This window comes from Phyllostomus discolor, chromosome 1 (assembly GCF_004126475.2).
Source record: "Phyllostomus discolor isolate MPI-MPIP mPhyDis1 chromosome 1, mPhyDis1.pri.v3, whole genome shotgun sequence".
In the NCBI taxonomy this organism is placed as follows: domain Eukaryota; kingdom Metazoa; phylum Chordata; class Mammalia; order Chiroptera; family Phyllostomidae; genus Phyllostomus; species Phyllostomus discolor.
Genome location: NC_040903.2, coordinates 41,634,391 through 41,649,220, shown reverse-complemented (window position 1 = coordinate 41,649,220; position 14,830 = coordinate 41,634,391). Strand labels below are relative to the sequence as shown.

General features: G+C 35.7%; 1 protein-coding gene across 1 annotated transcript in view; it reads left to right on the top strand.

Moving 5' to 3' along the window:
- LOC114491854 (transmembrane protease serine 11C-like) overlaps positions 1–12,538 on the top strand; it is a 55,177-nt gene extending 42,639 nt beyond the window's left edge. Inside the window, exons 8-11 of the mRNA XM_036032094.1 lie at positions 3,815–3,986; positions 6,161–6,420; positions 7,453–7,595; positions 12,372–12,538. Of these exons, the coding sequence (XP_035887987.1) occupies positions 3,815–3,986; positions 6,161–6,420; positions 7,453–7,595; positions 12,372–12,533 (737 nt within the window). The 3' untranslated portion in view covers positions 12,534–12,538. The remainder of the gene's footprint in view (positions 1–3,814; positions 3,987–6,160; positions 6,421–7,452; positions 7,596–12,371) is intronic.
- The last annotated feature ends 2,292 nt before the right edge of the window (positions 12,539–14,830 follow it).

Below are 14,830 nucleotides of genomic sequence, written 5' to 3'. Positions count from 1 at the left end.
AGTTATTTTCTAGTGAATCTTAATTCCTTGGATGGAAAAAAGACCTCCACTTGAGTCAATGTGGTAATCATAACTGTGTAGTGGGAAGCCTGCTTTTAGAAACTTGTGTGAAGGTGACTGTAGTTGACCTTAAAATAACTGATATTGTAGATTTAAAATGAGGAATACATTATCACATGCCATAGTGGCAGAGGGGATCTAGGGATACACAGTGATAATGAAGAAATTAGAATCTAAAATGAGCTCTACGTCAGTTTTGAGCCCCAGATCTGCCATTTCCTGCTGGATTAATTTATACAGGTTCTTTAACCTCTCATGCCTGAACTTCCAAGTTGTTGTGGAGAAAAAAAGAATGTAGCACAAGCAAAGTACTTAGAAAAATTGAAATACTCCCTTTTCCAACTGCACATCTGTGTGGAGCTAGATTTTCTTCATATACTTTGACCAAAACAACATATCACAAAAGATTGAAACAAGAAGCAGATATAAGAATTCAATCATCTTTAATTAAGACAGACTCACAAATCATAAAACAATGTTTTTTCCTTAAATTATATTTTAAAAATACATGTTTTTTAAAATAAAAATGTCTAATTTATGCTATAGAAAAAAGCACACAGCTTATAATAAGCTTTCAATAGATGTCAGCTGCTTGATTTTCTATTCTGCATATGAAAACTTCAGATTTAGGAATTCACTATGGAACTCTGATCCCACACACCAAGCTTAGTGTGCTGAAAAGTTAGCTAGATGCCTTACATGCGAGCAGCTTCCTGGCTGGCCAAGACATTCTGCTTCCATCCTCCCAGTACAGTAGCTGCCCTAGGAAATGTGATCCCTAGGGTTGCTACAACCTGACGCAGGCTGTCAGAAAACACTGTTCTCTTCAGGGGAGCAGAACCAAATGGGGTAGGTGGATTAGAGGAATCTCCCTCCAGAACCAGGTGACACTGACCCTGGTGACTCTTACTCTCCTTTAGTCAAAGCAAAATTATTTCTGAGCAACCTGGGCAAAACTGAAACACAAAGTTTATTAGATTACTTTCCTTTCTGATATATTCTGGCTGAACTGTCCTCAAGTAACTTAATATCTTCAAGTCACTTACTCCAGTTAAAATTTTAGTACTAATGTGATCAAAATCTACAATTATGAATTTTGTCAGGTTGGTAGAGGAGAGGGAGTCAAGACACAAAGAAAAGCAATGGTAAGAAAAATATAACCAAAGACACTGAAATAGGACATAGTCTGACAGTGACCAGAGGGGAGAAAAGAGGGAATTTCAGGGGGGAATGGGTAGGGTTTACAGGAACAAATTTGGAGGACACATGGACAAAAACTAGGGGTGGGGGGTAATAGGGAGGAAGGGGGGAGGGTTGGGTGGGTGGGCTGGAATGGGAGTAGGGGGGAGAAAACTGTACTTGAACAATGATTAAAATTAAATTAAATTAAATTAAAAAACCAAAAAAAAAAAAAAAAAAAAGAAAGAGATCAGCCAATTTATCTATTCCTCAGCTGGAACAATAAACAACCATCCAGGTCAGTATTCCGAATTTGACTTGGCCTGAGATTTTTATTTTACCTCAGATAAAAGGGGAGAATGGAAAGGTAGGCAAGCAAAACCAAACAGGGTTAAAGAAAAAATAGATTTTTGGTACGTGGCATAAAGTATTTAAGTCCATCAATAGGTGATGAAGTAAAAGAAGGGTAGGGAGGCTGTAAGAACTTGGTAGATTCTCTGATGTTCCTGAAAGTATCAGCCAGAGAATGTTCATTACACCCAAAATCCTTGAAATGTACCATGTGGCCTCTTTTGATATAACAAAAGCTACACGTAGCTGGTGTAAGATTTCAGCAAGGTAATAACAAGGTAATACTGCAGAGGTAGCACCTGAAAGCTTAACAGGGAACTCGAATGGCAGTTGATGCATAATTATAAATTCTATTAAAATTCTGAGTAAGGGCAGAAACAGGGGAATTAAGAGTGGCCCAGGGCAGGTTCTCCTAGCTCACAGAAAATCATCTTTGTTTTTATAGCCCTTTGAAGGAAATTGAATAAAAGCCAACTTCCTTTAGGAGTAGTCCAAACAGAAGGGAAGATAGGGAGGAACCATTATACCTTTGGGTTCTGGATTGTTTGTTTTATCCTCGGTAAGGGACTTGATTAGGGAGTGAAAAGAACAAGGAAAAGGAAGTTACATTCAGTGAGTCAATGAGAGAGCTCTCCCATCCAAAATAGCAATCCCATAGCTCTGTTTCAGCTCAGTGATTTTTGTGAAGAGGATAAAAACTGAGGTTCGTGCTGCATCAAACAGCACACTCTGGAATCAGAAGCAATATACAAACTTGAGGGCTTCGGAGGGCTAATGAAGGCCCTTTAAAAAGTCTACACGTCCTTCCCCTGTGCTTCTAATTCCTTTAAACACTCAGGAAAGAATATCTCAACATACATCTTGTCACATATAATTAAAAACATCTCTGTAAAGCAATGGACCATCTAACCTTTCTGATTAATTTAAATCACATTCCTAATACAAATTCCTTTCTCTAACTCAGAGTTTCTCCGCTTTCACACTATTGACATTTTGGGCCAGCTAATTCTTTGTTTCAAGGACAGTCCTGCATGTTATAGAATTTTTAGCAGCATCCACAGCCCCTGCCCACTATATGTCAGTACCTCCTGCCACAATTATTACAACAAAAATGTCTCCAGATACTATCAAATTTCTTCTGGGGATGGAGGGTAGTATGCAAAAGTGACCCTGATTAAGAGCCAATACTTTAATCTATGCTCACAGCATTGATTATGGCAAGTTTTTTGCACTCTCTAAATGCTTAGGAACTTAACACATTACAGAAAAGGGTTTTGCAGTAGAATATTTTTATTTCAAGAAGTCTCTTGGATTAATAGACTGTATAGACTTCATTTCTCCAAACATTTGTTGAGCTCCTTTTATGTAATGGATTCTCTGGGGTAGCTTCTGGAGATACATTTTTTTTTAAAGATACAGTTCCTGCCCTCTTAAACTATTATTAATGAAACTGATAATATTTAGTAAAAGATACAATAATTGTTAAGGTATAAGCTCAGTGCTGTATTCGGAGTAACATGAGATAGTCAAAAGCATCACAGAGAGAGTCAGACAGATAAAATGATAATGAAGTCATAATATTACTGCAAATTTGCTTTAAAGACTTAAGTTAATTCAAGTAGTTTCTCTGGTTCTAAATTGGCATGAAAGCAGTCCTGATTTAGAGCAGCATTTAACTTCAAGAAATGGTTGACTATATTCTTGTGTTATTGCCTATATCCAAGTATTGTGTATTGTAACTTAAGTATAAACACATTTCTGTCTACTCTAGCTCTCATAAATATCTCATTCACATTCACATTCATTCACACTTTCTTATGAATAGCAATTCTCTTTCTCTTTCGTAGCAATGATTACTTTAAACATTGCTCATGAAATTAAAAAGCACACACTTCTCTATGCAACTCTGTAACTGGTTATGCAATTATTATCTTCCAAATTCAAACATTTCACTTCAGCTGCCGCTTACAACAGGAAAGGCCACACAGACAAAGAAAGAGTGTACGTAAGTGATGAGGATGGGGAAGGAAGATGTCAACTTATATTGAATCCTCAGGAAATCTCATGACAGTAGTAACTTAGTTCAACTTCTCCAAAACTGTCTGAGCTTTCCCTCAATTAATAGTTAACAGTGAAATGTATTACGGGGAATTTGTTTACTATAGCAATGTATGCATAAGCAATAACAATATCATGGCATGCTAATGAACTCTATTTTGAGCAGGTTGTGGACATCGCACTATAACTCCCTCTGGCCACAAGATAGCAGGGGGCATGAATGCTGAGGAAGGGGAATGGCCCTGGCAAGCTAGCCTTCAAGAGAACAATGTCCACCGATGTGGAGCCACTCTGATTAGCAACAGCTGGCTTGTCACTGCTGCTCACTGTTTCGTAAAGTAAGCTCTGGACCACATAATGGCCCCAACACATGCAAGTACCTACAAGTTTGATACATACAAGAATATGGACACACAATGATACCTCCAACTTTTCAATATGGTGGAGAATAACCTCAAAATTACTCAATGAATTATCAGTTTAAAAAAAGATATATTCAGGCTAATGCAGATTTGTCAGCAGTGGCATTATTGACATTTAAACCAAATAGTTCTTTGTTGTGGGAGGCTATCCTGTGCATTAGAATGTATTTAGCTGCATTCCTGGCCTCTACCCACCACGTGCCAATAGCATTCCCCCAGGACTGACAAGCAAAAATGCCTCCAGTTATTACCAAATGTGTCTGGGAGGATAAAACAGCCCTCAGTTGAGAATCCCTAAGCTAGATTCACTTAATTAATTTTATGAAGAAACTATAAATTTCAAATTGAACACAGGTCTTCTATTTCTCACTGTTATTACATTGGTCTTATGAATCATAAGTATTTGAATTCATTGTGTGTCCTCCTATATATATTATAGACCTATTTGAAATACAGTGATTATTTCTTTAAAGGATATATAATTGCACCAAAAGTTTGCCTTTTTTCCTAAAAGTGTTTTTTGCCCTTTTGTCTGATGGTTTATTTCAATAATTTCTATTGCTTTTTATACAGTATTTATTGGTTTTATATTTTTAAACAAAAATCCCTCTCAAACTTGGAGTGTGAAAGTGTTCCAGAGCACTAATTTTCAGGGCTTAATATAAAGTCCTGTCAACAAATAATAGTAAAAGTGAGAAATATCTTCCTATTTATAGTTTTAATAATTATATAAGAAGATTTAGATATTTTCTTAATTCCCATATCTTGCCCACTTTTTATTTAATCTTTTTATCATGTGTTGCCATAGTTATCTTTCTTATCTTTTCTGGAAAAAAAAAAAGAACAAAATGTAGTTTTCATGGATTATCTTTTTTTTTATGTGTTTCTACTTTATTGCTATATAATGTTGCTTGAATTGCTGCCATGTTGTTATCCAATAACTTGTCTGTTTGGAATTAACAAAAAGGGATATGAATGTTGCCACCCGTTGGAAAGTAGGAAGGATATACAAGGAGGGGTCTTTTGGTGCTTGCCAAGCCCAGTGGGACCAAGGAGCTCTGTGTTTGACTAAGTCAGCACCAGGAAGGCAGGAGGAAGAGATCACCAGGGCAACTCCTAGGCACTTTTTTCTGCTTTCTTACACCTGCTTCAACTATATGGCAGACCTTCCTTAGGGAGTTTCTGGAGAGCCTGGCCAGATGGTCTCTCTCTGCCTTTCTCTCCTTAGTAGGTGGGAAAAAAATCTGATTTGCCTTTTCTCAGTACCAATCTATGACATTTTAATTTGCCACCACGCATGACAAACATCTTCCCTGAACTTATTGTAATATCCACCTCCCTGTTGGATGGCTCTATCTGAATGTCTTCTTAGTACTTCATGCTCAGTACATTCAAATGGAAGCATCACTTCACACCTTAATCCTGATCTGCTTTCTGTGAGGACCATCTCAAAGATGACACTACCACCATTACAGGTACCCAAGAGGAAACTTGGGTGTCCTTGTCCCTACCCCAACACTAAAACTCACAATCACCAAACCCTGCTGATTTATCTACCAATCAATTTTCAGGTTTTTTCCAGAAATAACTTTCATTGTATTTTTTACCATTAAAATTTAGTCCCCTCTGACACTCATAATCAAAAGCACTGTTGTCCATGTCTATGAGTTCTTTTTCCTTTTTGACCAATCTCTCCACCCCTTAACCTTCCCCCCTTAGCTATCATCCTGCTCTCTAAGTCTGGCTCTGTTTTGCTTGTTAGTTTAGTATGCTTGTTAGATTCTACAGATGAATGAAATTACATAGTATTTGTCTTTCTCTGACTGGCTTATTCCACTTAGCATAACGTTCTCCAGGTCTAATCCATACTATCACAAGGGTGAAACTTTTTTTCTTTTTTATAGCCAATATAGTTTCTTGAGTTATTCAAAATCTATCGATTTTTTTATTTTATTTTGCCTCACATATAGCTTCACTTTTGTATGCTTATATACACTACAGGAATTCAAAAGTCATCTAAATGTTTTTAAAAGTATAAGAAATTAATTCCTACAGCTCCAACTTTTAATAAATATATCTATTTTATTTAGCACCAATGATCCCAGAAAATGGAACGTTAGTTTTGGGCTTCTTTTAAGTCATCCACAAACAAAACGAGGTGTCAGAAATATTATAATTCATGAAGACTACAATTACCCTGCACATGATAATGACATCGCTCTTGTGAATCTGTCTTCACCAGTACTATATACAAGCAACATTCGGAGAGTATGTCTTCCTGAAGCTACTTACACATTCCCACCCAACTCAGACGCGGTGGTCACTGGATGGGGCTCATTAAAGACTGACGGTTAGTTCCTGACCTTCCTCCGTTACCCGTTTGAGTTTTAGGAGTTAAAAAACGATACCCAGAACCACAACTAAACCTGAGAAATACTTTCTGTGAATCATTTTTAAAAGGATAATGTGCAAAAGATTGAAAATTATCCTCAAGAACATTCATAAAAACACTACAATTTCATAGAACTATTTACCGTATTTCCCTTAACAATAGCAGTTTTCATAAAAATGTATTACTTGAATAAGCAATTCATTTTTCTCTATTTCATTAATTAATTCATTCATTAAAAAATATTTATATTGATTACCACCTTTGTTCCAAGTACTATCCTAGGTGGTTTAGATATATTAATAAATAAAATAAGCAAGTATTCCTACCCTCATAAAGCTTACATTGCTAGCAAATAAAAGTAAATAATAATCATGAAACATAATCAATAAGTAGATTATACAGCATGCTTTGTGCCAGTAAGTACCACAGAAAAAATAAGGACAACAAAGGACTAGGCATTTCTGATGTGGTGAAATGAGTAGTGCTCTGCAATAAGGCAATACCTGAACAAAGATCATTTAAACATATGCATCGTGATGACCCTAGTAATGTAAAAATTTAGTGGTTAGTTATATTCATAAATGCATTTGAAAACAGAAGAAAATAAACCTGAAATTAATTCCAAGATTCAGAATTATGGTAATAGCAGAAAATCTAAAAATGATCATAAAATGTATATTTCTAGAATATGAATATTTAATTTTGTTTTCTAGGGAATACATTTAATAAATCTAAACTTCTAAGACAATTCAAAAGGAAAATATCTCATTACATATGGATGAGCACTGTACTTCAAAACATGATCATTTTTAACAATAGCATGCCGTGTGCCTAACATTATTTCTTTGTTAATGCAGAGACAAATAAAGCTTAATTAAAATAAGTGTTTTACATTATTTTGAAATTGCACATAGTGTTTGATACTAATAACCTAGTCAGTGAGATTAATATTGACTTTAGCAATAATTATATAATCTCCTCTTCTTTTAGGATCAATATCTAATATACTCCAAAAAGGAATAGTAAAGATTATAGATAACAATATCTGCAACAGGGAAGAAGTGTATAGTGGTGTGATAAAACCTGGAATGTTGTGTGCTGGGTTTCTGGAAGGAAGGGTGGATGCCTGCCAGGTAAGCCTTCCTATTCCACTTTCAGGAAGATTGTTTTTCTTATAGTTTTTAATTTCCAATTAACCAGTTCAATTTTCTCAAAAGGTTGACAATTATTAAAGGCTTAAGTATGTTTTATAGCCAAAGTGCTTAAATTATATTGCTTTGATGGGTCCCATTAAAATACTAAAGCGTTAAACTTACTATTACAAGAAGCTGTGGGTGGGAGTAGGGAAGAGACTCAATTTGGAACACAATAAAGAGAAGGAAATGGAATATTGGTGGCTTTAGTTCAATTGGTCCTCTTTCACTGAGAAGCATTTAACCGAGTCCAACACCACATCATGGAACTTTCTTAATTAGGGTGGCTCCAACAGTCTAAATATTTTATTTCAAAACACTTATGTAGCATGTCCATGTGTCAGTCATTGTTTTAAGATCTTTACAAATATTACTTTATTCAAGTTATGATAGCTCTGTGATGTGTGTTTGTACTATTATAAACCTTACTTCTCAGATAAAGTGACCAACACAGAGAGCAATTCGTCTAAACTTGCTCAGGCATTAAGTGGCACAACTGAAATTTATGCCAGGAAACAGCTCTACAATCTATACTCTGAATGCTACACTAAGCTGCCTTTCCTTATGCTTTATATGCTTCAAACTCTCCTGATGCTACTTATAAACTGTCATCATAGAGCAACAAAAGTACTACTGTAGTTATCTAGGCAGGCAGAATCAGTGATAAACCCAGGAAGACCCTCATTTTACTAATTAATTATTTCATGTAATGGTTGTTTATTGACTACTATGTGCCAGACTGTGGACTAGGTGCAGGAAAGTTAAAAGTGAATAGAGCATTATTCTTGATCTCTAGGAGCCAGAAGACGTGCACACAAGCACTTGTAATACATAATTATCATCTCTAATTACATATTTCTAGCTTTCCAACTGTTCCACTAAACCTATTCTTTTCAAGTCATGACAAGCTTAAATCCCTGTTTCTCTCCATTTCCTTTCAGCCCATCACTCTGTCCCATGACCCTCTTCTAACTTTATGCATTCTAGAACCCGTGTTTTATTATTTCAACCACTCTGTTGACACCACCCTGAATGACTTCACCATCTTTTACTTCCCCCACACCCATCCTAATAATCTCCAACCACTGAGCAATCTATCTGCTTTATTTACTTTATATTTGAGCTCCTTAGCACAGCCAGAAAAAAATCTTGTAGCCTTGTAAATTTGTATCATATAATCACAGCTGAGTCTTTCATACATTGTAGAATTCTTTAATGCATCTTTCATGTGCTGTGTCAAACTTTCATTACACTGTTTGAATGCTTCCCACCACGCCCTTATATTCCTTAACTTACGACATTTCCTCCTACTAACTATAAAAAAAAGTGAAAGCGATCACATGAGAACTCGTTTATTTTTTTTTTACCTGATAGATTTGTATTTGTACTTATCTTTATCTTCTAGGCTCATGATAAACAAGTTTCTCCTCCTATTCAAAGCTAATCTCTTACCTGTGTTCTTCGTCCACCCTCTTTATATCTACATAGATATTTGAACTTTCTATTAATTTGAAACTTTCTTCCATATTTTCCAAACCATCCCACTCAAATGGACTCTTCTACATATTCTGCAAACATTATGAGGTCTCTCTCTCCTACTCTACTTTTTTTTCCCTTCTTAGTCAAATCTCTAAAGAACAGTTTACCATCGTGGTTCTACATTCTCAATTTACTCCCTCTCTAACCCACTACTTGCAGTCCCCTTTTGCCCTACCAGTTCACTGAAAGTACCCTAGCCAAGATTACTGATTGCCTATTTGCTACATCCAACATATGCAGCATGGAAGACAGACTGAAAGCAAGTGAGCTAGAGATAGTGTGGTCTATTAAAATATTTTGTCTTGTCTGAGAAAAGTAATGAGGGATTCAACTAAGACACAGTAGGAATAAAGAGAAGGTAACAGTTGAGTAACAAGATGATGGGATCGATTAGATGTGAGGAAGAAGGAAAAGGAGAAATATAATGCCAATTCCCACATTTCTCCCTGAGAACCTGGAAAGAAGGTGTACAGGAGAAAGAAGAAGTTTGTAGAGGGTGAAGGTTCAGTTTGGGATGTGCTAAATTTGAGGTGCCTGTGGAATACCCAGGCAGGTATGTCTAGTATATCATTGAAAATAAAAGCCTTGAGCTCATGAAGGAGTTCTGGCTAGAAATACATATGAAAAAGCCATTGCCTTCTGGGTGGTAGTTAAATTCATGAGCATAAATACAATGGCTTAGGTAAAGTGTATGAAGTAAGAAGTACCTAAGTAACAGAACTCAGTTATACATGTTTTTATTGTGCTAACAGTAAAAGATAACAAAGATCAGAAAAAAAAAAAAACAATAGGAAACTGGTTTCACAGAAGTCCAGGAATCAGAAAAAGGGGGATAGTTTATAGTGACACATGCCACAGGAAAGTCAAGTAAGATAAATACTGGAAAGAGGCATCAAACTTAATGTTTGTCAGTAAAGTTGGAGAAGATGCATTTGGTGGAAAGAAAAGCTGTGTAGACATATATTAGAGTGGGATGAGAATATGGAAACTTCAATACAGACTATGACCTTAAATCACTTAGATATGAAATGAAGATAATTAGGGCAATATAGGAAGTATTAAGATCCAAAAAGGTTGTCACGTTTCAGGTAAATAAGACCAAAAATAAATTTTTTAAAAAGCATGTATATGCCTGGAGAGGAAAGGAAGTGGACAAAATGAAGACATATAAAATAAGGTTCTTGATCCACAGGATAGAGGGATTAGTCTCGGAAAGAACTAAATACACCTACTCCTCTAAAAGGGAGAGTAGATACAGATGCGGGCTGGGAAGTCAAAAAGCACAAAACAAGATGGAAAGATTCCTACCCGTTATTCTCTACTTATTCTATGAATTTGAAACTAAGATATTAGATTCAGAGTCAGGGAACCAGATTTTTAGAAATTGTCAAGCAGGCCTTATGCCCTGTTGGTAGGAATGTAAAATGGCAGCACCTCCATGGAAGACAGCATGGTTTTACCTCAAAATAAATTAAAAATAGATTATCATATTATTCAAAAACTCCATTTCTCAGTATATGCCCAAAATAATTAAAAGCAGGAACACAAATAGATCATTGTACATCCATGTTCACAGCAACATTATTCACAATAGCTAGAAGATGCAACCAACTCAAATGTCCATTGATGGATAAATGCATACATATATATACACCATGTATATATACATACAATGGAACGTTATTTAACCTTAAAAAGGAAGGAAATTCTGACATGTATTGTAACATGAATAAAATGAAATAAGCCAGTCACAAATACTGTGTGACTCCACTCATCAGAGCTACTTGGAGTAGTCAAACTCACAGAGACAAAAAGTAGAATGGTAATTACCAGGAGCTAGGGAAAGGGAACCATAGCAAGTTATACTGTATGGTAGGTATACAGTTTCAGTTTTGCAAGATGAAAAAAACTCTGGAGATGGGTGGTGACAATAATCACACAACAATAGCAATGTACTAAATGCCATAGAACTGGTAGAATGGTACCTTTGAGGTTACGTATATTTCATACACTTAAAAAAATAAATAATGATTTTTTAAAATTGTGAAATGAGAGAAGTTTGGATTGGCTGCTCTTAAAAATGAGAAAGAAATATGGTTAGGAACAGATAACTATTAGGAAGAGGTATTGGTTTGAGGATGTGAATTTGTAATTCAGTTTTCTTTCACAGTGATGTTTTGGCCCAGGTTATGGTGGGAAGGTAAGAAGCTGAGAATCCTGTTGAAAGAGCATTGGTATGGTTAAATTAAGAATATAATCATGCAAATAAAAATGAAAAGTTAGAAGTACATAGGTTAATACACTAGAAGAAAAGGTAGGAGCAAGGATTGGAATTCTTAATGAGGTTGAAGAGCAGCTGTACAGTGAATAGTGGTGGAATGAGAACACCGAAAGAATAGCTACATGCAATCATAATGTTTTAAAATGGCATTTCAGAGGCAGAACAGTTCCAGATGGTGAAAATTTTCCCTTTTACCCCTTTCCACCCCTGTCCAGGAGTGACATGGAGATGTTTAATAAGCATGTTTTATAAGCATGTTTAATAAGATCAGAATTAAGGAAACCAAGAGTCTGTGGTTTCATCCAATAGATGTTGAAATTATCCAGGATGGATGTGAAGGATTAGAGCAAAGGAAAATTCAAATACCAATGGGTTCAATCATTCTGGAAAAGTGACCTAAATATAAGTGCATAAAAACCACAAGAAGTTACAGGGTAGTTTAGCCAAATTACCCCGTTCTGAGAATTGGAGGGATGTTTACACAAGAATGGAAGAGCAATAGTCCAGTGCTGGTGGTAAGTAAATAAAAACCTTCCTCTTTCCCAGTATCTACCTGAAAATAGGAAAGTTTGGGGACATAATCAGCGAAATCTTCAGCATACTGGTGATTGCATAAGCAACAATACCTTCAGTCTCTTTTAAGTAATAATTGAGTTGGAGTTTTTCATACTTGTTTTCCATTATTTTATTTTATATGCAAAGACATACACTGATATCTTTTATTTAAATAAATTATTATAGAACACAAAAATATGCAAGACTAGAATCATTTTAATATTGACATACTTAGGTTTCTTCTCTGCCTTCTGTATCTCCCTACCTTTACTATAGAAAATAAAAATAAGCAGTATTCACCTTAAATTATAGCAATTGCATAAATTCTTTTTTCCTTCTAGGGTGATTCTGGTGGACCTCTGGTTAGTGCAGATCAGAGAGGCACTTGGTTCCTTGCTGGAATTGTAAGCTGGGGAGATCAATGTGCTCTTCCAAACAAGCCTGGTGTCTACACTCGAGTGACATACTATCGGGACTGGATCAAGTCCAAAACTGGCCTCTAATGCAGAAGATTTTTGCAGATTAAAGCTTGAAGGTTATATGCGCAGTAAATATGGTTATAATTCCCAAACTACATTTAACTAAGAAAAAATTTAAGGACATTTATTGTTGCATATTTACACATATTAAATTTTAGAACTATGAAAGCTTCTTGTGCACTAGATTTTGATAAAGTTTTAATGAAAGTAATGGTACAGACATACAATTTTCTCCTTTACCCCTTTCTCGACCAAAGGCAATTACATAAGAAAATATAGATTACAGTTTGCCAAGAAGGCCTTCACTGCTGATTTGCAGATCCAATTCCCTTGAGAAATCATAAAATAATTGTTCACAATAAACTTCCTTCTGAGTATATAAATAATCTCCCGATAGGCACGTGGATTCTACAACACCAACATATTGGTAGGTTGTAGCCCAGTGGGTTGCAGTAATACTGCCTATAAAAATTTCCCAAGAAATCTGTCTAGCTGTTTTCTTTCTAGTTTTTGTGCCAGTGCTAAGCCCTTTTCTTTTTATGGCTTCTTCACTTTGAGTGACACAAAGCAGCATGATAAGCCCATGGGGCACATTGAACAGATCTTGATGCTTGTTGATTTGTCCCTATTTTTTTTTCTTTTTTTAATTTTATTTTAATCATTGTTCAAGTACAGTTTTCTCCCCCCTACTCCCATTCCAGCCCACCCACCCAACCCTCCCCCCTTCCCCCCATTACCCCCCACCCCTAGTTTTTGTCCATGTGTCCTCCAAATTTGTTCCTGTAATCCCTACCCATTCCCCCCTGAAATTCCCTCTTCTCTATTTTTCTTCCACGTGAAAGTGAGGCCAGAAGATGGTTCTCACATATATTTACATAATAATAAAATTATCCTCAGACACTATGTGGTCTTGAATAAACTATGCAAATAATGCCAGATTCCATATCTCCAAATTCTTAAAATTTCTAAATAATACAAATTATCAACCGGAATAAATAATATGGAAATTTTGCTTCCACTTTCCTTTTGCCCACTCAGAATCATCCTAGCTATCTTCTGAATCAATATTATGTTTTTAAAAATTCTATTACTTCATAACAAATATTTTCATGTTTATCATCTTAACTATGGATTTTGCATAAAGCAATGTCATATTACACATATTATGGTATTTTGGGAAAAAGCATGACGGACTAAGGATTTAAGCCACCAGTACTCTTCTTTACCTGATTTCTTTGTGCCAAGAAATTGTATAAAATTCTAATGGAAAAAAGTATAGGTACTTAACTTTTATTTTTGAAAGTAATTTGACATGAAGACAGGTAAGCTAGACAAGCACATTTATGAAGTGTGCCACTTCCAAATAGGGCTGGTGTAAGTGAACCAACCTGCATAATGATATATTATATGATGATAGACTGCCTTTTCCTCTCTACAGAGAGACAGCACAGTAGTTAAAGTCAGTTATAATGGTGCCTCCCCCTCCCTGGGCAACGGTGTCAGAACTACTGGATCTCTTCAGATTCAGGAATTTCTGTTATAAATAGTATTTGGAAGATTTCATAATTTGCAGGGCATCCTTCGTTGAGTTATAACTGTTTAAAATGTTGAAACTTCAAGGAGAGAGACCAAAGGGATCTCTCATGCTACCATTCCTCTGAATAACTTTTAAATTTGTCTCTTGTTTCCAGAGCAATTTTATGTAAATACTTCCTCATAATTAATAATTCACATTTTCTTCCTCAAATTCTTCAATTAAACTTTAAAATGTTCCCCTTTTACTCAAATCATAATTGTCACAGACACTATCATTTTTTTTATATTTTTTAATCCTTGCCCAAGGTTATGTATATTGATTTTAGAGAGAGAGAAAGGGAAAGAGAAAAACATCAAAGTGAGAGAAAAATATCGATGTGAGAGAGAACCTCTATTGGTTGCCTCCCATATGTACCCCTATAACCCAGGTTTGTGCCCTGACCAGGAATTGAACACACAACCTTTTGGTGTGGAGGATGATGCTCCAACCAACTGAGCCACTCAGCCAGGGCCAGACACTATCATTCTTAATTAAACAAAGTAATGCATGTTTTGAAAATGAGAGATACTGGCCTTTTTTGATACTGTGCTGCTTCTGTCTTTTCTTCCTACTATAAACAAATTTTCTCCCAAATACTTTTCACCCATGTACTTCTCCTTTGGAAGACCTGCCTTCTTTAATTCTTTCAGTCTTAGTATAGAGATGTAAAAAATATATATCTTGCTCCTCTGGATCACTTCAAACCACCAGTTCTTTTGCATTTCAGAAAGAGCTGACCAGGTAG